The sequence below is a fragment of the Cryptomeria japonica genome, chromosome 8, assembly GCF_030272615.1.
Source record: "Cryptomeria japonica chromosome 8, Sugi_1.0, whole genome shotgun sequence".
NCBI lineage: Eukaryota > Viridiplantae > Streptophyta > Pinopsida > Cupressales > Cupressaceae > Cryptomeria > Cryptomeria japonica.
The window spans coordinates 540839492-540866840 of record NC_081412.1 but is presented as its reverse complement, the minus strand read 5'-3'; the positions used below and the strand labels follow the sequence as shown (position 1 = coordinate 540866840).

The 27349-nt window shown below is 39.0% G+C and overlaps 1 protein-coding gene across 3 annotated transcripts in view; it reads right to left on the bottom strand.

The window, feature by feature from the left end:
• The window catches only part of LOC131051930 (uncharacterized), a 139942-nt gene that overhangs the window by 50836 nt on the left and 61757 nt on the right, over positions 1-27349 (bottom strand). For 2 of the 3 annotated variants that reach the window (XM_057986531.2, XM_057986530.2), the window contains exon 7: positions 2480-2593. The exons of the other annotated variant lie outside the window; for it this stretch is intronic. In XM_057986531.2, the coding sequence (XP_057842514.1) occupies positions 2480-2593 (114 nt within the window). The remainder of the gene's footprint in view (positions 1-2479; positions 2594-27349) is intronic. 3 annotated transcript variants of the gene reach the window in all.

Here is a 27349-nt window from a genome sequence, read left to right as displayed (position 1 = left end):
AGTATCTATAAAATCATTGCTGTTGTCCTCCTAAATTATTGTCTTTTATCAACCTCGGCAAGAGATTTAAGTTTTTGTACGACTAAAGATATTAATGCAAACAGAAAAAACAGTAAAGACGATTGTCATCAATGTAGTAGATATTGCAGAGAACCCATCTTGTGTTTCCTTATATCTTATGGTACTTGTTGCCAGGACAAAGGATCATGAGAATGGAAGATATGTTTTTGTTCATCTAAAGTCATGTCCATATCAAATGTATTGTGGGTACTTTGAGGAGCATAAAGCCTCTCTACAAAAAGAACTAGTTAAGTGTGTACACGTTATTTCAAATCTGGAACATGAAATTACCAAGCCAGCTACTTGAGATAGCAGCTGTTTCCACTTATGACAACAAGATTTCTTGCTTCATTTGTGTAATGTCCCCTACCTGATCTATTTCAATATATTAAAATTGATTGATATTCTTCAATTAGTTATTTACAAGTGCTTACCTATTATCCTCATTAGACGATTAATATCATTAATAATATAGATATCAGACCCTGCTACTACTTCAGTTTTAAGGGAGAAGGGTTTACGTATGTTACCAAAGCGCTTAGAGACCAGCTACAATAGGTTCCCTCAAAGTTTACAGATCCAAGCCCTTACCTATATTGGGTCTATACCCTCAAGGCTTATGGATCGCTGAGCCCCACCCTATCTTGGGACTTAACCTATTGCTTGGATTTAGACTGCCCCTCTTTGGAACATCTCATCCCCATCTTCTTAAATACTGACAGTAATAACATGATTTAGACTATAAGTACACTAACTTCTGATGTATTATAAATATATATGATATTAAGTATGACTGTCATACATATTGCAGTTTATAATAATATTATTACTAGATTTTGCATAACAACTTTATCAGGCTTCATATACTAAGCATACATATTAAGCACATCCCCATGCATACCACCAAGAACACAAATGTTACTGCCTGTAACTTGATAACAACTCTGATCTGATCTGATCAATGGTGATGTCACTAGATGCTTTTGATTCCTTCCCTTTATATCTCTCAATTTGAGGGAGAGGTCACACCTCTTCATCATGTATGCCCTTTGGAAAGAGACATGCCCTTTCACCATTAGCACCCTTTGAAAGAGTGCAACTCTTCATTATTTCTACCCTTTGAAAGGGACACAGCCTTTCATAATCAGATCTGCACTTCTCATTTCCAAATTATCCCCCCTCTCAAATGAGGTTCTCTTCTCCCTTTTATATCTCATTGTTGAGGGAGTCACAACTTTTCCTTTCATGTCTTTTGACTTTTCATTAACTCAATTAATTTTTAATTAATCATATTTAATTATATTATTTTATATTTTAATTTAATTTTTAATGTTTTAATTTTATTATTATCATTTATTATTAAATTCTATTTCAAATTGGGGACGTTACAATTTGCGCTTTGAAGAAGTGGTTTACATCCCACTCATGCATGACAGCACTTATCTGATTGCCAAGGAGTCACCCATTTGGAGCTTTCTTTGTCTCTAATGTCCTTGTCATCCATCATTTGACCTCTTACATCCATCTTAAGTATGTTTGGAGATATGGACCTATGATTTGACCTCTTGCTGTAATATCCACTGACCTTTGGCCACATAGAACCAGTTGTACTATTGGAAATTCAGTATAGAAGACCATTATAAAGTAGAGGATTAATGAAAAACATGGATCTCTACGTATTTTTTGACAATAGTTAACTCGTATTTGATGTTTGCTTCCAATTATAGGGAGCATCTTGGAGGTTACCTGTTGTTAATTTCTTGAAGCATTTTAGTTGATAACACCTTTTCTGCCATGGTCATGCATCTCTAGTAGATGATATTGGCCTCATCGGTTGTCATTTTTAAGAATTTTCTGCAGCAACCTTCAATTACTCCATGTTAATCATGGAGGAAGTTGTCAATAAGGGGAATGTGTTGTAAATTTGTAATGCATCCGTCCTTTCATTCTCTTCTCTCCAAGTTAAGCTTATGGGCAGGTGTTCAACTATTTTTATTGGCATGGTAATAATTTTATCATAATGGGTGAGTATTCTAATTTTCATTAGTTAGGTTGTTGAACTAAATTTTCTAAGTCAATAGTCTCCAACTCAATATACATATAGTAGAATTAGGTAAACTTAATTTCTTAAGAAAATTTCTCACTCTCAACCTTCTGTTGTACTATTTAAATGCTACTGTTTAATAAAGAATGCAAGCATAAGCATGAAGCAGAGCATTCCAGATGGAAGCAAAATATAGGAAACAACAAGATGCAAACGAGAATTGGCAGTGCATTATAATTTTATAATTTAAAATAAAAATTAACAGGCTATGTGATGATATGACATATTTAAAGGTTTTCAAGATCCTGCGCCTCCTTGAAGATTTCTACATAATAAGTAATACCAATAATATAAATCAGTTTTTTTCACAATTACCGGTGACAGAAGCAAGAATTCCATAGCTGTGAGTGGCATAGTAATCTACTAATAATGGTACTGCTTCAGACCATCTCACTAGGTCTCCAATTTTCTTCCGCCATATCTCCCTATCTACCATCATAAGAATGTTCATAAGGTTAGATAAAAAGCAATAGTAAATATGCAAGCCCATTCAAGAGAACCACACTAAATTACTCATCACACTTAATGAGTTTCCAAGGCCAATAATTTTCAAAATCTGTCATTAGTGACCAAAATGCAGGTGCATTTCTCTCTGTAAAATGCGGATAAGATCCCCAAAATGGATATAAGTTCTTCTAGACAAAAATAAATTTAAACTAAAATTATATTAATGCCAACAGCAATCTCTAAAAAAACAACTAATCCTATGGATGAGATCACCAAAATGGATAATAGTTCTTCTAGAGAAATATAAATTTTAACTAATATTAGTAATTACATTAATGTCTACAACTAACCAAAACAGTTTAATCTTTTTAATTTATTATTTAGATTATAATAGAATTTTTTAAATTTTAAGTTATATTATTTTTAATGTATATGAAAAATATGTTTAATTATTAATATATACAAATGACCAAATAGATAGATTGAATAGGATTATATCAATCTGAATAATTAAGGTAATCAATATGCCAATGACTGAGAAAAAATACCAAAAACTAACATTTATCTTTTCAATAGGAATGTACTATTAAAAAAATAGATTTTAATCCATATTTACAGAAGTATTAAAGAGAGTTCACAAGGAATGAGGAGATTAAACAAAAAAGGCAGAAAAAAATGTTTTCCTAGTGAACAATTTTAAAAATAAACCTAAAACCTCTATCTAAGTGTTTATGGTGAAAGTGGAAACAACAATATTGAAAGACTAAATGAATTCAACCACAAAACCCTAGCCTAACAACAACAAAGATCCACCATAACATATGAAGATTACCTAAAACAATGCAAATCAAATGAAATCACAAAAGATTATACCATCACATGTCCAATAGGGTTTGGATCTTCATTTTTCCTATCTCCATTGATCTTGCTTGATATATTTGCTCTCAGATTTTATGTGTGTACAAGAGCTCAACAAAGAACGGAAATGTGGTTGCAAGTAGACTTGATCGCATATGAAAGTTCAAAAGCGTAGTTGGGGTTGAATAGCTGATTAGAATGATTAGTCAAATAGAATGATTAGGATTGATAATGATGGAAGAATCTCCTTATATAGAAGACACTATAAGAAATGGAGGGATACGGTTGAGAGGTGTAAAAGATAAATGGTCGGCTATGATTAGAGGGTAGGTAGAGGAAATAATAAAATAATGAGAGGGTAGGTAGTGTATAAATTAAGAGATGAATGATATGTGTCATGAGTGGAAAAGGCTAATGAATTAATTAAATAAATAAAGATTTATTTAATTAATAGAAGAAGTGGGATCAATTAAATAAAAAAAAATATTTATTTAATTTAGGGAAAAGGTAATTTACATAAATAAACGTATTTATTTAAATGAGAAATAAGGCTAGAAAAGGATAAATGAATTAATTAAATAAATAAAGATTTATTTAATTAATAGAAGAATTAGGCTAAAATAATTAAATAAATAAAAATATTTATTTAATTAGACAGGACAATTTTAGGTGTCTACATTTTGCCCCTCTTTGAGACAATGCAGCTTGTCACGTTGTTTCAAAAAAGATAATATGAACTGATACAAAGTTGCCCCAATATGGGAATGATATGCCCCCTCAAGAAATTGGATAAAAATGTCTGAAAAGATCGCAGACAATCTCTCGATAAGAGAGAAAGGGGTAGAATGGACTGACCAGATGGAGGGACAGAGTCGCGGGATAACGAAGACTGACATGGGAGACTAGGGCTAGGGCTAGGGCTAGGGTGGTCTATAAGATAGACCACGAGGGGAAAACATCCTCATTGTCATCCACACATCTAAGAGATCAGAGTGCAGAGAGAGCAGAGAGTAGTCAGCAGTCAGCAGCGATGGTTTTGGTGCATAGATTTGATCACGTTCGCCGATTTCAGAGGCCAACAGATGCAGGAGAGCCGGTAAGTACCACAAAACCTCCTTGTACTTTGTCACATTAAATGTTGTCATAAATGCATGTTAGGTAGCGCAATAAATGCATTTAAGGTATGTCTTAGAAAAATGTCAAGTGGGGAAAAAAAGGTAAAGCGCGTTTGTGTCATGAATGCGCGTTTATGTCTTCAAGGTTGAATTGGCAGTTCTGTGATAAACATACATTGTCGATTGGATAAGCTGCTGAGAGGATACACTCAAGCAGGTCCTCTAGGGAAAACCAGAATAGCAGATAGGGCTAAGATTGACAATTCTGTGATAGAACATACGTTGCCAATCAGGAAACTACTCAAGAGGATACACTCAAGCAGAGGCCCTAGGATAGGATAGATCAAGACACTTTGTGATGAACAGGGAGTACCAAAGAAATTGACAATTCTGTGATAGAACATATGTTGTCAATTGGATTAGGCTGAAATTGACAATTCTGTGATAGAACATACGTTGCCAATTGGATTAGGCTGAAATTGACAATTCTGTGATAGAACATATGTTGTCAATTGGATAAGTTATTCAAGAAGATACACTCAAGTAGGTTCCCTAAAAGATAGGATCAAAGCAGCACTTTGTGATGAACAGGGAGTACCACTAGGATAAAAAAGCAGTACTTTGTAATGAACAGGGAGTACTAAAAAGAGAGTAGCACTTTGTTATGAACAGGGAATGCTACTAGGATAGAAAGCAGTACTTTGTGATGAACAGGGAGTACCACTAGGATTGACACAGTTGATTTGTTTGACTGCAAGAGGACCTACCTATGCTGAAGTCACGGGAGAGATTCCCTCCGACTCAGAGTTTGCGAGAAGCGCTGACATTCAAGGATAGAGTAGCAATTGAGGTCATGGGACTGCGATATCTTATGTATGTGCTTGAGTTTCGGGCGAACAAGGGATTGCTGACTGCATTAGCCGAGAGATGGCACTCAGAGACTTGCATGTTTCATTTACCGATGGGTGAGATGACAGTCACCTTGGAGGATGTGTATAGGATACTAAAGATACCGATCGTTGGGGAGTTAGTCCCTTACGATCGAGAGGGAGACAGGGAGGCACTGAGATGAGTGTTTCAGGATCCGAGACTGGAGATGAGGGCTGGACATGGACAACCATAGGAGAAGCCATAGGGACAGGGGGAGGTGGGAGGAGAGGAGGATGAGCTAGAGTCCTTGAGGGAGATCTGCTAGGGACAGGCAGATGAGATCCAGGATCTGGAGAGGGACACAGCTAGACTCAGGAGATAGCTGAGGGATACTGAGCGGGAGAGGGATCGGGCTATTCAGTGCTATATAGAGGCTGAGATAGCACTGAGGGCAAGGAGACAAGGAGCAGAGGACACAGAGGCCAGATATGCCTATGTTTTGTGGGCAGGGGAGGAGATAGGCTACTGGAGAGACCTATATTATGGAGCGGTGCCACTAGAGCAGCAGGCTAGGAGCTTCCGGAGACCATTGCGGACTACGACGACCATTGGAGGGAGAGACAGGAGATAGGCATCGACTGGTGGGGTCATGGGTCCTCCACCACCACCAGATAGAGAGGACAGGAGAGATGATCCTGGGGCGGGTCTTTCCAGGGCTCAGACTCCGTCGAGGCTAGCCGGCTCCGAGGGAGGAAGTTCATCATAGCCTTAAAGGGCTCCCTATGTATCAGTTTTTGTACCATTTTTGTATGATGAGGTAGACACCTTCGAGTGATTGTAGCCATATGATTTTGACATCATTGTATCATAACACTTATGATTTTGATATATATATGAAATGATTCATCCTTGCGGCTGCTATATGCATGTGTACCTATGTGATGTATGATATGGATGCAAATATGTACATGATGGAATGCAATATATTTTGTTCTTTTATCTTTTATATGTTATGCAAATGCAAATGTGAATGTATGAAATGTAGATGAATATGATAATGCAAATAACTATTTATATGATGAGAATGTAAAAAAAATGTGCTAACATGTGTTGTGTGCAGGATATGATGCAATTGTGATATCTATATGTATGTATGAAATGCTTAATATGTGATAATGCAGGTGCAAACTACATAAAATGCAAATGTTTTTTTGTGTGTCATTATACTCAGTCATGTGATAGCAAGCTACATGGACTCAAGAAGAACGATGAAGGTCAATCAAGAAAGGGGGATGGAAGATAGAAGATATGAAAGTGAAAGAGCTTCTTGTGCGTTATCATCGAGTTTTATTATGACAAATAGGCAAAATATAAGGAATTCGAAATTGGCAAAATCCCCCATTCCTCCAAAGATCTCAGCGTAGAGAATGCAGTAGGGGATAAAACGCGAAAGCATCCGAAGTTCGCGATTTGGGGGATGAAGATGTGAAGTTTAAAAGTCTACAAAAACCCTCATACCGCCAAAGTTCGCGATTTGGAGGATGAAACTGCAAAGTGTCTGAAATTTTTAAGTTCCCTCATTCTGCCGAAGTTAGGGTAAAATCGCGTGAGAGAGGATCACGTAAGGTTTGAAAGGTGGAGCCAGAAAGCACAATTTCCCAAGGTAAAAACGTTGGCATAAACCCTTTCAAACATTCAGGTTCAATTACCATTTCGTCCAAGGTGAAGAATTGCTAAGTCTAAAACTCAAGATTACAAATTATTTTCAAACCGCAGCCATGAAAATTTGAATTAGAAAGTTAACCGTTGGAATTCAAAATTGCAGACCCTCCCATTCAAAATTTGCAGAACTATCCATCCGTTCTTGCACGGCAAATCGAGCAATTTCTCGTCGTCCATTTTCACCAGGTAAGTACGCTTCGTCTCTCTCGATCATCTGAAACATTTACAAATTGGATGGATGTCTGTGCGAAAAATTGATTAAAATGCTTAAATCTTCAAAATTCGCATCTATTTCCATTTATAAGGCGTCGTGCAAAGCAATTGAAATCAAAACCTACTCCTAAGAATCAGCTAGAGATTGCATTTTCAAACTTAGAAAAATTTCTCAAGCTTTGTCCATTTTTTAAAATTGATCCTGAAAATGCTTAAATATAAACCTACAGTCGAAAGCTTCATGAATATTTATGTTTAGATCAATCAAGCTTGTAGCTAACAAAATCATGCTGGTCCCGATTCAATTTTTGAATTAATCCTTAAATGTTGGCATATTCTTTATCTAACCCGCTTTGCTTCCCTTTTATCGCCTCGTAATCCGTGTCCGGCTGTGCAGGATAAATGCCTAAATCAGCGGTAGAGTCATCAAAGACGCCTGCTGCAGCCGAGACATCGCGAGCATCCAAAGCAGATATCCCTCGCCGAGTCAAAAGGATGAAGTACCAGTATCAAAGAGGGGGATTGAGGGAGTCAAAAGTTCAGAGTGTTTGGGACAATGTCGGTGATACTGACCTAGGCCATATCGATATCCAAGATTTCAGGAGCCGAGTCTTCTCCCCTAATGCCTATGGCAGGCCTAAGCAAATGATGAAAATGGCATCACCCAAGTAGTGGAATTTCCTCCAGCAGTGCAGAACTATGAGTTAGTGGTATAGGCTGCCCGGCATTACCAGCCAGGTTCCAGATTGGTGCTTCTCGAGAACATGACCCTCGCTAACTTCACTCCTGAGGCCATTGGCGACGCATTCGACATCCCCTTCTCGAACAATCCCACGGCCACGACTATAGATGAAGCGCAGGGGGCGTATGATATGAATCCTGCCAGATGTAGAACACTGATCAATGAAGAGTGGTACAAGGAGAGAAGACCTCCAAGCGTCAAAATTGGGAAAAAGACCCCAAGAAGTGACTTTCACAATGAGCATGGGGACATGGTCACATTGCTCAGCAGGGTTATGGGACTTCCCAAATCCAACTACTTTGAGGAGTGGATGTTATATTTCACAGAGCAAGTCTTCGCTGGGAAGTCCAAGTTCGACTGGGCCCAGATTATAAGCGACATCATCCACACTCGGCTAATTGAACTCGAGACAAAGAAGTACTTCACTATGACCTCTTATTTGGTCTACATGTTCGCCAGGAACCAGCCGCTGCCAGGTTTAATAATGAAAGGAGAAATTGGGAATGGGCTTGGTCAGGCGAAGGTATATGATTGTTACCCATAGCTGCATTATCAGGATATAGCTCAAAGAGAAAAGAACAGCCCGGCCTATGTGGTTGGTCAATATGAGCGCGTCAATGATGCCTTCACAATGCACCTAGTCAAGCTAATGCAGGGAGGATTACACATAAGGCTCTCAGAGCAAGCTACTATCCTAGTACAAAGATACAGAGCCTGGTTCATCCAGTTCCCAAGGTTCTCCTACATCCGGATAGCTGGCTTTGATGGTGCCCCTCTCCGACTTCCATAGTACCCAACCGACAAGATAGTTCTTATGGAGGTTGCAAGGCAGTCACGTCCGGCCGGCGTCTTACTCAGAGACAGCAAGCAAGTTGGATTCGCGTTCCCCATGATTATAGGCAACTAGGATGTCCATCTGAAGACCCCCACCCAAGCAGAGGAATCCTTCGCAGAGTTGGCCTCCTATGGCCTACAAGAGCATTTTCCAAGGAAATGTTTTGATCACGATAATCTGGCAAAGAGAGCCTATGGCAGGCGGTACAGAGCAAAGGAATCAGTTGAAGATTATTGGAAAAATTGCTCTGATGACTATGAGGTCCGAAGGCGTGAATATTCTAGGCTGAGTGTGCAACAGATGCGACTCTATGAATATCGTCGGGTCCCAAATCAACTCACAGATTCAAGAAATTGCCTGCAGGTCCGAGAATTTGAGGCAGTAAGGCATCTTTTGCCAGGCGTTGATTGGTCGCAAGACCCGATCACTGATTTTGAGGCAGTCATGGCAGCCCCAGCAAGATATACAGATAAGTGGTTGCATCAGCAGATTGAGCAACTAATTCATGAATGAGTCCAGTTCACCTACCACTTAATGGGTAGCCTCGATTCTTAGTCCTCCGAAGATGAGGGAACTTCCAGTGCACCCAGGGAAGAAATGGAAAAGCCCGAGAAGAGGAAGAAGGCTAAGGCTTGCAGAGGGACTCGGACATCCAAGAGAACAAGAAGGGAAAAGATTCGCATTAGGAGACCAGAGGTCACTTCATCGTCAAAGGATCCCAGTTCGTCCGACGATGTAGTAGAACTAGACTATATACCCGCTCCGTCTTCCCAAAGTGACATTGATGCATTTGGAGTTGATGATCCTCCCGCAACCGACATGCTAGACGCCGAGCTAAGAGCTATTGAATTAGCTAAGTCGGGTAACCAAATTGAGGAAGGAGAAATTCCATCCATTTAGGGGATCGAAGTGCATGAACCCACCCAACAAAGTCGCCATGAACTGCTGCTCCATAACACTGCCAAAGATGACTCCACCGTTGAAGGAGAGCAAAAGACAGAGGAGACCTGCGAGCTCGAAAAGACTGAAGAACTACCATCACACGAAGGCATCAGACGATTGTTCAGTGAAGTAGGAGAAAACTCTGCTGCAAGCAAAGAGCTTGACACCTCCTCCACTCCTCCGGTAACGGAACAGTTGCAAATTTGTGGTGAGACAGATGAAAACATCAAAGAACAGAGTGAAAATTTAACCATAGCATCAGCCCAGACTATACCTCAGGAATGGTTGATTGCCCAAGCTCAGCGCAAGGCCGCCACAAAGCCACCCATTGACTTGGAAAACATCTTCTCACGTATAAATCAAGCTAAAGACAAGGGGAAGAAAAAGCCCAAGGCATATTCCAGGATGACCAAAGATGAGCAAAGGTACCGCACTCTTCACATTGCCACCCCGCCTGTAGACAAGCCAGCAGATCAGATTACACTGGCAGATTATAGCATCACGACTGTCCCCATCGAACGAGCCACTAAGGAACAGGAAAAGGAGGAATTCAAGGATTCAGTACAGAACATGCTTAGGCAACTCGAAGAAATAATAGCTAAGAAGGATATGTATCGAGCTCGTGCTGAGCAGGCTGAAGGGTACATCGATCAACTCCTGAGACCATTACACAATGCTTCTGAATCCCACATTCCCCCGACAGCATTGGCACAGAGGACAACAACAGAATTTGAAAGAGTACGGGACACCACAAGGGCCGTCAAGGAATGGATACAAGGCATCAAAGGGAGGGGAGAATGAATCCTAGAAGAAGTAAAAGAGATGGCTCACCATCGAGAGACCACCCTAGTCCGGCTATTAGAGGTAAAGAGGGAATCCCTTAGAATGCATGAAGTGGCTGCCACTACTCTTCCCCTCATGAGAGCTCTCTTCTGGACCCATGCACAGATTCCTACATTATCCACCATCCTAGATCCTTATAACATCAACACTCTTAAGGAATGGTAATGGACTATCACCATGAAGAATGACACAAGAGAAATCATTGATAAAGAACATGATGCATGCGAGACAATTCTAAACACCATGCAAGAACTCGGCAAAATGATCCTCCAATCAATGGTCTCGGGATGGCAAAATGCCTTGTCCGATGAAGTGATACGGCCAGACTAGGAAGAAAGACTAGGGATGGATAGGATCACCTATTCCGTTAAGGACCTAAGTTTTGCTGGTCAGTTCCAATCGGGCATGTGGTGCTTCGAGCGTAATCGTTCCAGCTGGAAGGATGGTTTGAAGCACGTGGACCAGTATCTCGAGGGCATGCAATATAAAATTTGTCATCCTCCTATGCCTCCATTCAATCTGCTATTCCAATTATGCATCAGGTTCCAGGAGTATGTTCATGAGGAACGTGCAGCAGGTCATGATCTTTGGCAGGAATATTTGCATGGTGAAGATGAGTTCTTGGAAAAGGAATCTACAAATGGAAAAGAGAAAGTGTTTTTTCCTTTTAAATCTTGAAAGTGCACTTTTTGGCCAAAGGGTCATGTTTGACTTCCAAGTCAACTAAACGTAAAACTTTACGCGTATGCATCTTTTTGGATTATTTTTGGATAAGTTCTAATTACCTTTTGGGGTAGTTATTACTCCCTTTGGGGTAGTTGTTGATATTTGCCTCCCATTTATGGGTATGGGCAGCCATGTTTTATGGATGAATCCGGGCCACTTGTTTAGATTAAATCTTGGCCATTCATCCATTTTTGAAGCCTATTTAAGGGACTAGTTTTCCCTCATTTTGTAAGAAGTTCTTGGATTGTTGCTGAAGCTCTGGCGAAATTTACAAGATTTAATGCAAAGTTAAGACTATTTCAAGTTTCCTTGTGAGTGCATGGTCTCCTTCTTCATTAATTTAGAATTTTTCAGTTATGCTTCTTTCCTTTATATAGCATTTTCTAAGTAAACATCCAATAGAATCCTCGCTGTTTATACCATTAGGGAATGGCTGATTGTCTTTCCTTCTATATGGTTAATCTGAACCTCTCATATGCTTAGTTCGGTTATTGAATGCTCACTGAATGAATGTCAAAGTTCTGATGTTGTATTTAATAGCATGAAAACCAAATTTTCCCTTGAAGATCGCACTAGATTGATGCAAGTATTGTGCTTAAATGGCTGGTAATGCTTAATTTAGTTATTTGGAGGTGTCCGTCTGTTTACTAAATTTGCTATCTCAGTTAAAATTTATATTTTCTGTATCTCTCTCTCTCTCTCTCTATCCCTCTTTTTTCCCCTTTTTTATCAAGAGAATCCGCAGTCTTATTGAAAGCAGTATCAACCCAACTTAAACCATTTGATAAGCAAGACCATTAAAGTTTTGGGGAACTCATCCAGCAATTGCTTATTTCACCGTAAGTCCCCCTTGTGTTTCCAGCAAGACACATCAAACCACTGAGCAATCCCGCAGTCAAGACCTGACAAACGAAACCTTGAGGTTATCCCCTTTGACCAAGCACGAGAAATAGCATTAGGGATTTCCTTATATCAAAAGAGGATAGGATACTCAGCAAGTTTATTATATTCTGCGTTGGCCGTATGGAGTTTGCAGCAATGCGACTTTAGACGCGTCAACAGTTCCCTTCGGGCAACCCTTCGGCAGGTCGTCCTTCGGCAAGTTGCCTCAGCCTCCATCTACGTTCTACTTCTTGTTCCAAAATCAAGGCCCTCTATGCGGCCTCCCACTCCTCCGTTTGTGCTTTCTTATTTCTATCTTTGTTTAATAGGTTGGGCATTAATTCCCGTACATCCCCATAAATAGCAACAACACATGAAAATAGAACACTTCTTTATTAATTCATCCAGTCGGATAAAATGTGTCAATAATACGACACCATTATTATAATATAGAATGTTCTTTATTCCTTTTGGGGGTTTAGGGTTCAATTTCCCCTTGGCCTCGTGCCATCACGCTCAGCCTCCCAACCACGACTGTTTTCTTCGTACTGTTGGAGGACTTGTTGGCGTTGCTCCTCACGAGCAATCTCCTCCAAGCGACTTTGTTGTGCCAGTGATGCCTATGCAAGCAACCGAGGGAGGTGGTTCATCAACCGATTTACTGCGGGGCTAACTTCCAATGCGGTCCATACGGCACTTGTTGGGACTTCAGCCTCCGTGGCCTCTCTTTGGACGTAGGTCTCGATGGCCACCTGAAGGAGGATTGAGAATTCCCTCGTTGCAGTGTCTTCCCCGTCGTAGAGCTCTGTTTGCGCGTCGTCGGCCTCTGGATTAATCTCACCAACGGGTAGGCCCATCGTGTCTGTGCGCCATCCGCTCCTTCCTTTCTCGAGTATGTCTAGGCAACAGTGCCAAATGTTTACCCTCTGGGTGAACAGTTTAGAACATACAGATAGAACACGTAATGCAGAATAATAACGCCATAGACATCAGATAAAACATAAGAGATGCTATTCCATTCATAATCATGTGTGCTTGTACAAGTTACCTCCGAGGTATATAAAGGTACCCAGGGGGCACGAGTGCCAACCATCGCACCGTAACTACCATCCCTCGGTTGTTGAACTAACAAAGACAATTACAACTTAATTAACTATTTTTATTTGTGTACAATATTGCCGCCAACACATAGCACTTACTTTTTCATGAAAATAGGCAGCTAACTCATGAGTATAAAGAGATATAGTGCTGCTGCCCTTAATCAGGGATTTAGGACTGATTATAACTTTTCTTTTTTTGCCTTGTAAGTCTTCAATATTAGAGTATACTCACATACATTTCACAGCCATATCTTGTAGCATATCATATCTTGAAGCAAAGTCATTAACATACTCCATCAAGGTATCACAAATTGATTCATGCCCTTCTTCAACTGCTGGTATAAAATCAGATTGTTGGCAATTTGAAGTTTCAATCTTTACCTCATACTTATCTATCCACTCACAAATGTTTACCATGCTACATTTCTTGTCACCACTATCCCTCTTGGATTTGTGCCCATGTGATATCACGATATTGCTGCCCCAACTCAAAGAACTAGAATTATGCTCATACCTTTCCAAGGTGCCTTTATTGCTCTTTCTTGTATCTTTTTTGAAGGAAGATTGTTCCTCCATGAGTGCTGGCCTATGAGGTGTGACCTGCTGCAAGTAACATAAATTCCTAGTTGCTAAAGCCAATCTGCCTTTCATTACTAACCAACTCCATGGTGTAGTATGCAAAACAAACCAAACATTATCAAATTGTAAGATCTTCCTAATAGGGAACTCTTAGTCTCTATAGTCAGTTGTCTGAGACAAAATGCCTCATATGATCTTAGCAAATGTTTTTTCATAGTGGATGATGCATGTTCAATCAAAACGGAATCAATAATGTTTCCTTCTACACAAATAGGTATGATACTAGTGGCTGGTCCACCAAGTGTGTGTCCATTATCATAATAGCTTTGAATCATCAAAGGACTCTCTAAAAGAGGAAACTCATGAACCTCGTGATGCAAACTAGATACAGATACTGAATTTTCTGAATCATACCTCTTCTCTTGTCCACACACAACAACATGTTCTTCTTTTTTGTTTACCTCAAGAAGATCTTCCTTTGCATGCTCACCTTGTGTACATTCTTCTCTTGGAAGAAATAATGATCTAATGCATGATTCCCTTTGTTTCCTTGCATTATCTAGCTGGTTGCACTGTTCCTTGACCTCTTGTAGGCGTTGTCTTTCTTTGGCAGCAAGCATCTTTGCCTTAGCTCTTTGTAACCATCCATCACACATTCTTTGTGTCTTCTTTGCATATGCCAAGCTGTGATATACAAAATCAAAACATTTGTGGCTTGAATCCACAACATATTCCTCATGTTTGACTCAAATCTGGAGTGCCATGTTCTGATTTTTCTTCATTTGTAGGAATTTTGTCATCATTGGAATTAAGTATCACTAGAAGATGATTTGTGATCACCTAAAGAATCCATACCATCATTATCCATGTCAATCTCATGCCCAACATCAAGGGAAGTCATGCTTATCTCTCCTATAGAATCCTCTTGTGAATCTTCTCGCAAAGATGATGAAGCCTTATGTGAGTCACTCCCCAATGCTATCCTTTTGTCTTCTTTAACCTGTTAATGCATGGTAGCTTATGCAAGATAAGATCTTCCTAACCTTCCTTGTTCTGTTATTTATCTACATGCTTCATGTCTGATTTATATTGCATATGATTATCGGATTGTACAAACATTGCTTATCATTATGCTATCGGGCTAACAACCCAATAGCATATTAATGTCAATTGTTAATTGGCATTAATATGCTATCGGGGTATTAACCCGATAGCATATTAAATGCTATAAGTTATCGGGTTAAATTCGCTGATACATACTTGCTATCGGGTGCATAAACATTGGCACCGATTCACATCTGTTATCGGGCTTAATTATATCGGGCATATTTGTTATCGGGTTTAATAAATATACCGCTTCATTTGGCATTAACATTGGTTAACAAATGCACCGGTTGGATTATATACATCGTGCACTTTGAATCATCGGTGTTTATATGAACTGATTCATTATATTGATCAGTCATTATATTATGATATTACAATATGCTATCGGGGGTTTTTGAACCGATAATCAGCATTGTGTTAATGGTATAATTGTAAAGGCACCGATCAATGGGTGCATTGATCGGTCATGCCTAAAAGGCATGACCGGTCAATACACCAATTGACCAGTTGCCTAAATGATATATATCCCAATTGAATTCATTTGGAGAAGACATAGAAAATATTAAATGATCTCTCTCCTTCAGACCTGCAGATAAAAATCAGAATTATTAGACATTGACATAATTCCTCATATCCATATATAGCATTCATAGTTCATAACTTGTTCTCTAATTGAAATTGAAATAACTTTACATGGTATCAAAGCCAAGGTAATCGAACCTAAGGCCATTCAATTTTGATAAAATTCAAGGACTAAGTTACAAACTACATCACATTTCCATAATGGCCAACACTATCAGATTCAAAGATAGACTCGGAGGTAGCGAAGATTTTTCAGCTTGGAAGTTTAGAATCAAAATGATTTTAAGAGAAAACAAAGTTGATTCATATGTCCAAACTGAAAGTGCACAACCAGAAGATGAAACCGAGAAATCCACATGGATCGAGGGAAATGATAAGGCTATTAAAATAATAGTGGATGGGGTAAGAAATAATATAATGCCCATCATTAGAAAGCAAGAGACGGCTTATAAAATGTTCAAGGCACTTGAAAGGACATTTGAGATATCAAATGCAAGTCGTACTCTGGCATTAAAACGAGAGATCAACCATATCAGTATGAACAAAGGGGAGACAATTAACTCCTACTTCATGAGGATATCAAACCTAAGAGATAACCTAGCTTCCCTTGGATACGACATCCAAAGCAAAGAGTTAACACTCATTGCTCTAGATGGATTGCCTAGTGGATGGAACACATTCGTCCAAGGCATCAGTGCTAGGTCCAAATATCCTAAGTTTGAAAGACTAAGAGATGACTGTCTACAAGAAGAATCCAGATTGAACAAGGTAGGAATAAAACAGAAGAATATAGATGAAGACTTGCAAGTCCTAAATACAAACATCAATAAGAAGTACAAAAAGAAGCAATTCAGGAAAAGAAAAGCTAAACAAGGCAAGAACACTTCTAAGAAAGACCTATCACATGTTCAATGTTATAGGTGTGACAAATTCGGACACTATGTTGCAAACTGTCCGGAGAAAGGGAAGCAAGCCACATTTGCAAAAATGAGGAAATCTAGAAGAGAAAATGACTCCGAGAACTATGTCCTCTACTCAGCACTTACAAGCCATGCTTCAAACAACTCTAACTCATGGGTGATCGACAGTGGTTCATCCAGACACATCACCGGCTTTAGAGAAATACTAGACTCCATGATAGAGAAAGATGATGAGGAAGTAACCATCGGAGACGATTCTTCACATCCAGTCAAAGGAATTGGAACCTGCACCATCAAACTGAAGACAGGCATGTCACTACGACTTGAAGAAGTACTATATGTTCCAGGCATCAAAAGAAATCTAATCTCCATATCAGCACTAGAAGATCAAGGATACAGAGTGACCTTCATGGAAAACAAGGTGTTGGCTTGGCCAAAGAGATCCTCCATCAAAGACGCTAAGGTCATTGATTAAAGACAAGGCTATTTGTATGAGCTATGTACAGAGCCCAATCTAGCATTGATCCATGAAGCAACTAATGCAAATGAAGTATGGCACAGGAGATTAGGCCATCTGAATTATAGAGCTTTGTCAACTATGGGAAACCTTGTCACAGGTCTACCTAAGTTGAAGCAATATCATTCAGAGGCATGCAAAGAGTGTGCCTTAGGTAAAAATACCAAAAGTGCATTTCAGAATAGTACTAGGAAAACTAGCAAAGTTTTGGAGTTAATTCATTCTGATGTATGTGGACCTATGTCCGTACCCTCGCTAGAGGGATTTTTGTACTATGTAAGTTTTGTTGATGACTACTCTAGGAAGACGTGGATCTACTTTCTGAAATGTAAAGAATCAGAAGAGATCCTAAGTAGGTTTAAAGAGTTTAAAACATTAACAGAAAATCTCTCTGAAAACAAAATTAAAACCTTAAGAACTGACAATGGGGGGGAATACACATCAAGTTTATTTAAAGACTTTTGTAAAAATTATGGGATTAAGAGGGAGTTGACAATACCTTATAATCCACAACAAAATGGAGTAGCTGAAAGGAAAAATAGGACCATAGTAGAAGCTGCCAAAGCCATGATACTAGATCAAAATCTAAACTTGAACCTTTGGGCAGAAGCAACTAACACTGCTGTGTACATACAAAATAGATGTCCTCATTCACACCTTGAAGATAAAACTCATGAGGAAGTCTTTACCAAGACAAAACCAGATATCAGCCATCTTAGGATATTTGGGTGTTCGGTCTATATTCATGTACCTAAAGAGAAAAGACTAAAACTAGAACACTCTGGAAAAAGGGGAATACTTGTAGGATACAGTGAAACTTCTAAAGCCTACAGAATCTATGTACAAGGGTAGAGAAATATTGATCTCAGTAGGGATGTAATCTTCGAATAAGATTTAGCCTTCAAAAGGGCCCAAAATACAATAGAACCTGAAATTCATAATCCTACTCCTAACCTAGAAGAAGAACCTACTCCTGAGCTTCAGAGGGAGTATCTTGAGGAAACTATAAGTGAAACACAAGACCCACCTATAGATAATCGCAAGAAAAGACCACTATGGGCCACCAAAACTGTAGTAGAAGCTCAGAAGTTCGCTGCTCCTTCAGGAACCTTCAAGGAAAGCAAGAGGCCTAATAAATTCATCAACTATGTTGCACTTATGAATGATCTCTCTAAAGCTGAACCTAACAATGTTTCAGATGCACTCAAACATCAAGTATGGATAGATGCCATGACTGAAGAATATCAGTCCATTATGAAGAATGATGTTTGGGAGATTGTTCCTAGGCCAACCAAGAAGTCTGTTGTGTCTTCTAAATGGTTGTTTAAAATCAAGCATGTTGGAAAAACACAAGGCCAGATTTGTAGCTAGAGGGTTCTCACAGAAGGAAGCAATAGATTACGAAGAAACATTTGCACCTGTTGCCAGGTACACATCAGTAAGAGCTGTCCTAGCCATTGCAGCAGCAAAGGGGTGGAAGGTACATCAGATGGATGTTAAGACAGCATTCCTAAATGGCGAGATCATGGAAGAAGTCTACTTAGAGCAACCTGAAGGGTTTGAAATTCATGATGCAGAGTCTCATGTGTGTAGACTCAAGAAAGCTCTCTATGGGCTCAAACAGGCTCCCAGAGCCTGGTATGAAAGAATTGACACCTATCTCTCAAAGCTGGGTTTCTCTAAGAATGATGTAGATCCTAATCTCTACCTCAAAAGAAATAAAGGTGATATGTTAATATTAATTTTATATGTTGATGACTTATTAATCACAGGAGATGATCACCCAATAGATCAATGCAAGAAAGATCTATCCACAGAATTTGATATGAAAGACTTGGGGCTTCTTCATTACTTCCTAGGATTGGAAATATGGCAGAATTCTGATAATATTGTACTGAACCAAGGGAAGTACACCTTGGACATATTGACAAGATTTGGAATGCTAAACTGTAGACCCATGACCTCTCCTATGGAAACCAACTTCCATAAACTTAAAGAAGCAGCAGCAGAATCAAGACCTACTGACCCCACTCAATACAGGCAGATGATTGGGTCCCTAATGTATCTAGTAAATACAAGGTCAGATATCTGCTATGTTGTTAATGCCTTAAGTCAGTTCATGTGTGAACCTAAGGAGATACACCTGGTTGCAATAAAGCATATAATGAGATATCTACAAGGTACCCTAAAGCTTGGTCTTAAATATGAAAAGGTTGACATAGATCTACATGGATTTATAGATTTAGATTGGGCTGACAGTGTAACTGATAGAAAGAGCACTTCAGGGTGTTGCTTCAGTTTAGGGTCAGCCATGATATCCTGGATCAGCAGAAAACAATCTTCAGTAGCTCAGAGTTCCACAGAGGCTGAATATATTGCAGCTTCAATGGCTGCCCGAGAAGCAGTATGGCTAAGGAAATTGCTCGTGGGATTATTTGGAGAACCTATGAAACCTACAGTCATTCAGTGTGATAATCAAAGTTGTATAAAACTCTCTGTAAATCCAGTATTTCATGACAGGTCCAAACATATTGAGATTCCATATCACTATGTACGAGATATGGTTGACAGGAATGTGATAAAGTTAGAATATGTGTGTATAGGAGATCAGACTGCAGATATTCTGACCAAACCACCTTCCAGAGTGAAGGTTGACCACTTCAGAAAGGGTTTAGGTATGATAGAAAGGTAATCTGCTTTGTAATCTATACTTACATATAGTTAAGATGTTTAATGTGTAAACTTCTTTGTCATGTTTGGACTATCTCTTGGCTTCTTGCCACCTGTGTTCATATCTAAGAGGTGACGATCTCGATCTTATGATAGTCAAACCAGTAATCATGTTGGATCACTGGTAAGTCATGGATGTGCCATGACTATGTTGTGATACAACATTTGTACAAATGTTATTGCATTATCACAACTTGGATATGATGAGAACTTAAGCACTTCTCATATGGTTATCCTTGTATTGCGTGTTAGGCAATACTGATATCACGTGTAGGTGATATCTCAACCATTGATCATGTTGGATCTCTGGTAAGTCATGGATGTGCCATGACTATGTTGTGATAAACATTTATAAATGTTATTGCACTTATCACAACTTGGATATGATGAGAAACTAACCTTTCTCATAGACTTATCCTTAAGTATTGCGTGTTAGGCAATACTGATATCACGTGTTAGGTGATATCTTGATGAATCTTACAGATCACATGTTTTGGTGATTTCTCACATGATCAGGTGATGATTCTCTTACTTTTATCACATGTTAAAATAATACTTTATGTCACATGCTCAGGTGATGTTCTTCTATTTTGTATCATATGTCTTGATGGTACTTCTCATGTATAAATGATTTTTGCTGACTGACATTATCTTAGTTATGAAAAGGAAATGTGATGCAGGTTGCCTTATCTATCTTCCAAAGCTAAGAGGGAGTGTTAATGCATGGTAGCTTATGCAAGATAAGATCTTCCTAACCTTCCTTGTTCTATTATTTATCTACATGCTTCATGTCTGATTTATATTGCATATGATTATCGGATTGTACAAACATTGCTTATCATTATGCTATCGGGCTAACAACCCGATAGCATATTAATGTCAATTGTTAATTGGCATTAATATGCTATCGGGGTATTAACCCGATAGCATATTAAATGCTATAAGTTATCGGGTTAAATTCGCCGATACATACTTGCTATCGGGTGCATAAACATTGGCACCGATTCACATCTGTTATCGGGCTTAATTATATCGGGCATATTTGTTATCGGGTTTAATGAATACACCGCTTCATTTGGCATTAACATTGGTTAACAAATGCACCGGTTGGATTATATACATCGTGCACTTTGAATCATCGGTGTTTATATGAACTGATTCATTATATTGATCAGTCATTATATTATGATATTACAATATGCTATCGGGGGTTTTTGAACCGATAATCAGCATTGTGTTAATGGTATAATTGTAAAGGCACCGATCAGAATTATTAGACATTGACATAATTCCTCATATCCATATATAGCATTCATAGTTCATAACTTGTTCTTTAATTGAAATTGAAATAACTTTACATAACCAGATTTGCATGTTTATCAAACTATTCATGTAGATTTTTGCATACTTCATTGGAATAATCTTTCCTCTTACACTGTTGATTTGAACCTACAGGTACCAAATCATCATCATCCTCTTCGGGTGCACCCATAAATTGTGTAAAGGAGGTCACATATCTTCTTAGGAAGGGAGCAATACTTATAGTAGCTGCTCATAATTGCATCATTTGTTGCCATGGAATGAGGTTTCTTAATTGTCCTTGTAGATGGAGATGAAACCTTTGAGTACCCAAATTTCCTTAAATGTGAATCATCAAAATGTTGCAATTCTCGATTGTTTTGTTGTTGTATTTCTCTTAACCTTGCAAGGCCCTTCGTTATTTTCTCCTAGCTAGGTACCTTTTCCTTCACTGGTGAAGCTGGAAGGAAGGTAGTTAATAATCTTCCATCCTTCATTCTAGCCATTGATGTAATCGGCAACTGAAGCAACTGACTTCTACCCTCAGGCTGGCAGAATCAAAGCTTTGATACCAAGCAAGGCAACCACTACACTAAAAGCCCATACTTGTGGTGAATGGCATCCACCAGCATTAAGAGTGGGGTTTATTTCCCACCATAGTGCAAGTGCAAGTCAGGCCCCTTGTGGACACGTGGCTGCCCGATCGTGGGTGGGTCCCAGCCCCACGTATACGCCCAGTGAGAATCCGCACCACTGCAACATTTTAGGCTGGGACATCACAATTACATCCCCTTTGATAATTCAAGCATATCTCTATTCAATTAGCAATTTAGTGAACCTTATGCACAGAAAAGAAATAACTGATATAATATACATGATATCCGCCAAAGGTCTGATATGAGTTCTGCTAATTTGTCCCAAGAGAGATCTGATATATATTCTGACTTCTAGAATTTAGGATTTGAGCTTATTAGACTGCTTAGTATATGTTTCCTGATATATTTCTTCAAGTTCCCCTACGAATTGAACCTCCCTTTTATAAGTAGGACTAACTAGGAGTAACTGATTTGCAGTGGTATATATACAAAATAACAATGGAATTGGATGTGCGAAGAGAGAATCAGAACTTCAATATTTTATCTCTGTTTCAGATTATGAGTAATGTATTCATACGAACAGAAATCTTGCATTTGCCTGTATTGGATCAGTGTCTCTGTTCAGGATCTTATGCTCATGCGGTTAGCTTCTTCAATGTGCTGCTCCTGATGATACATTGGTTGTTCATGCGTCTATTGCCTTCATGACACTGTGGCTCAATCTGAGTTCTTAATTTGAATTCAATATAAGAATAAAATCATCCATGCCCCCTGGAGTCCTCACATCCCTGCTATTTATTCCCATCGAATGACCATAAGGGTGGTGTCTTTTCATAGGGATCGGCTTCCTTGAACAGTCAGGTCCCTTCCATCTTACCCACTGGTGACTAATCTTTTTGATTTATTTATTTACAACTTGGTTTGTCTTCTCTTGCATTCATCCCTCTCCAAATAGCCCTTAATGAAGAGCTTCACTTCTAACTAGATATTATTGTTAACTCATTAAACAGTTTCCTGACTCTTGGATGCACCCTCTAGTTTAGGCAATTATACTGTGATATTATTAATGTATTGTGTTGTCCTCATTTTTGTTCCCAAAAATGAAGGACCACTACGATGGAATTTTTATGAAAAATGAAAATTATTACTCTATGACACGCTTCCCGAGGCGAAATTTTGACTAATCCTTGGACTAGCTTAATCCTCAGTCCATTCTCGAACTACGTTTCAAATTTCGTCCAATTCTGGGTTCGTTTGCCATGCCTTTCCTTCAATTTCGGGTTTTAAAACCCAGACTGCAGGTGGAGAATTTTCTTCAAAATGCAAGTTTTAATGATATTCATTGTTGTGGTCTTTGTAGGGGAATTTTTGATCACTTACATGTGCATTTTTTATTTCAAATATGTCACTTGTAATTTATTTTAAGTTTCCCATTTAATGTTTTTATCTTTTTGTTGTTTTTTGGTCATTTTTAGTTAAAATAGGGGTTTTTTAGCTCAACTGCAAGTAAACTTGCAGTTTGTCCAAAAAACCCCTACTTTAATGGGTTTTACATGTAATAGGGATTTTAAATCCCCATTACATGTGTGCAAGTGTTTAATACTTGTTGTAGGGATTTTATTTCCCCCTTACAAGTATTTTTAAACTTGCAGTTTGTCTTTTAAAACCCGATTTTAACATAAAGTTCATTTTTGACAATTTTTAAACTTGTTATTTGTCCAAAAAAACCCGATTTTGGCTTAATGAGTGAAAAAGTGAAATTTTAAACTTGTTGTTTTATATTTAAAACCCGATTTTGAGCATGAAAAGGAAAAAGGAGAAAATCGAACTTGTCATTTTATGTTTAAAACCCGATTTGCTTCCTTTTGAAGAAAATCGAACTTGTCATTCATTTTTCAAAACCCGAAATGCAAGAATGAAGCGATTTTGGACTTTTTCAAGGCGAAATTCGTGGATGAATCGTTGGATGATGGGGGCGTTTTGAGTTTGCATCCTATCTTCTTGCATTTTTTGACATCTATCATGCCATTTCAAAGACAAATCCGCTGGTTTTTACCCTAAGAAACAGCAACTGCGTTTTTTTTTAACGTGCCTCATGAATGCCACGATTTGAGCGGTTAAATCTTCAATGTTGCCCACACTCCTAAATCGTTTTGGCCTTTCTTCCTAAGGCGTGGAGGGTAAGAGCAGGTTCGCACCATTTAATGGTGCATTGAATGTGTAATGAATGCCACGTTTTTTCACAAAAACGTGACTCTCTTGGCTGCGTTTTTTGGCATTGATACCTCTTCAAACACCTTTGGTATTATTGCTTTAGCAAATACCTTAATCGTTTTGCTGCAACAAACTTGAAATGAACACTTTCATTGGCATTTTACTCTTGCAAGTTTAAGATTGCTACCATTTTTGGGGGCATTTTCACAAAAACGTGATAAGGGTTTAAAAGTTCAGTTTTGCTTCTTCATCTCAAGAAGTATTGCATTGTTGGAGAAGCATTTTGATTTTCCAATCAAGGTATGTTCTTCCTTTCTTCTCTTCTTTTTATTTTCATGTTTTCTTCATTTTTTGTTATTAATTGCATTCTTCACATGTGTTGTTCTTCCCTTAAAATTGGTTTTCATGAAACAAATCTTCCCTTTGAAATGCAATTGTTAAATTGCATTATTCTTCTCAAAATTCCATCTTAGCTAGTATTCGGGATTTTTAATCTCGATTACAAGTTCGCTGGAAATTGTTGTTCTTCCCTTACGGTTGAGAAATTTAATCATTTTTGGTTAAATTTCCAAGCTTGAAAAATGTGAAATACCTCTCTCTTGCAAATTCGTGTTTTGAAAACCGGATTACATGTTGAAAAGATCTTCCCATTTTCATGAAAATGACTATCCTGGATATTCCCATTTCTATCCATTCACGTTCCCCATATCCGCACTTTCCATTTCCATCATTTCCCGCAAGTCAAAATCCCATTTTTCATCCGTTTCTCCATTTTCGAATTTACAAGTATACTTGTATTCGGGTTTTAAAATCCCGATTGCATGTATGTACTTTCCAACTTGTATACTTGCGAAAATTCCCCCAAGATCCGAAATTGGTCAAAGTCAAGATTTTCCCATTTCTACATGTCTTCTCTCTTCTTCTCACAAAACCGTGAAATTCAGAGATCGAAGTTTTACCCATTTGAAAAAAGAAAGAATGATATTTGCAGCTGATTATGATGTGGCCTTAACCCTTTTAAGTCTTCATCACAGCATTCCAGGTTCGCAATCAATGTCAGATTTGCCGGCATCGCCAACTCCAAAGAAAATGAAATACAAATATGATAAATACCAGAATGAGGTTACACCTTCCCAGGTCTCCTCGCCATTGGATCGCATCAGGGACACAGAAATAGGGCATGTTGATATGGCAAAATTCATTCACAGGGTAGAAGATCCACAGGATAACAACTTGCAGCGGCTGTTGGACAGCCATATCCATCATGCGTCTTCTTTCCCAGTGGCTGCCCTAGAACCTGAATTTGTTCTTGCATGCGCCCATCATTTTGACAAAGAGTCAAGAGTCATAAAAAATGATGATGGTGAAGCCATAATTCGTCTTGATGCGGATACAATCGAGAAGGTCTTCAAAATACCTCCTGCACCTGTTTACATGGAAATCACCAAAGAAAGTGCAGCAGAGTATTATGTGAAAAGAGAAAAAGATTGCAAGCGCCACATCAATAGGTGGATTCATGAGCCACGTCCTTCCTTCTCAAGATGGGCAAAGTTGTACCGTTGTGATTTCAAGTGGGAGATAGGAGACACCATCACTCTTCTCAGCAGAATGTTAGGCCTTGAGCACTCTAATGTCTTTGAGCCATGGATGTATCAATTCATCATGTTCATACGGCAGTCGCATCACATTTCATGGGGTGAAATCATCAGCGATGCTTTGTGCGAACAACTTGCAGCGGTTCCTACCACTATGACCTTCTTTATGAATTCTTATTTGGTATATTTAGCAGCATCACTTAGACACTTTCCAGGTCTTTCTACCAAGGGTGATCGCTCTCTCATACCAGTTTGGGAATATTATGACCAGCTGCCTTTGAAACCTAGCAGACTACATTTTAGAAGAGTCCAAGACGCATTCTTTGGATATTTTATGTGTCAGTTTGACATGGATCTCAGAAATAAGCGAGTATCAGATGAGGCATGGGTCAAGGTATCTGAGTATGGGTGCTTATTCCTGCAATTTCCCACCTTCACCTACATGAGGATTGGGTGCTATGATGGACAACCATACATGCTACCAAGATACCCGACCGATAGGATAATTCTTATGGAGTTGGGTAGACAGATTATGGCTGTTCATACTCTTCAGTCTGCTAGACACAAGGTTGGAATGGGGATCTCCAGCACAAATCCGTTGAAAATTGGTCGATACTCCCTTGTCACATCTGTGAAGGCTAAGGCCATGGAGGTTGAATTGCAGGAAATCAAGCTTAAGAGGTTCAAACCTAGAGCTGATTTTGATTATAGAGGTATGAAGGAAAAGATCAAAAAATCCTTTGTACATGTTCATCGCATTGAAGACATCTGGGCAGATCTCCGCATAGAAGCTGAAGTCCTGAAGATGGATTACTGCAGGCTCACTGTTGAGCAAATTGTTGACTTGAACTTGGCAGATATCCCACAAGGGATGATTGATGATGGGCGTATACTTGATCCTGAATACACTTCACGGAGGGTTGAGGAAGCTCCACTTCCTTTGATCCAATGGTCACATAAAGAGTGCGTCTCCATTCTTGACAGATTTCAGCCTATCTTGGCCAACACTAACGCATGGTTGAAAAGCAATGCTGTTAGACTTATCAAAATGAAGGTTGGTAAAGAAGATGATTCTACAGGGCCTCTTGGACGAAAGTCTGAGATTCAGATTGATAATAAGGAGGGTGCTTCATCTTCAAGCACAAGGATCAAGTTACGAGTTAGTCGTGCAGTAGTGCTTCCTCCTGAGGAGACAACTACTCGTGGGAAGGAGAAATCACGGTTCCATGTTCGGGTGATCGATCTAGATAATCCAGAAGAGGGGCAGCAATCTGATGATGCGCCTAAGTCTCCAGTTTCAGACACGCCTCATGAGGTCATTCCTCCAGTTTCTATTGAGACGCCTCTTTCTCCCCCTGATTTGCTCATTGATGAGTCTCCTCAGAACGCAGTTCCCATTTCAGCATACGGACCTTCTCCTGAGCAACAACGAGAAAGTGTGTTGGAAGTTCCTGAAGATAATCCCACTTGCATTCAGTTATCAGAAATTGATACTTCCACTTCTGGTTTTGAAGAATTCATGAGGCAATCTTCATGTCCGTTGGTAACTGAGCAAAACATAGTCGCTATTCAAACAGATATTCCTCCCAGGGTGACCACAGTGATTCAAACAGAAACTGCTTCTCCTTTGCCTACAGCTGTTACAGGAAGTGAGTTGATGACTTTGCCTCCATGGCTTAGTTCTTTCACCCCGAAAAGAAAGAAGAAAGAGATCTCACCTGATGCCTTCGACTACCAGCAACTCAAACAGT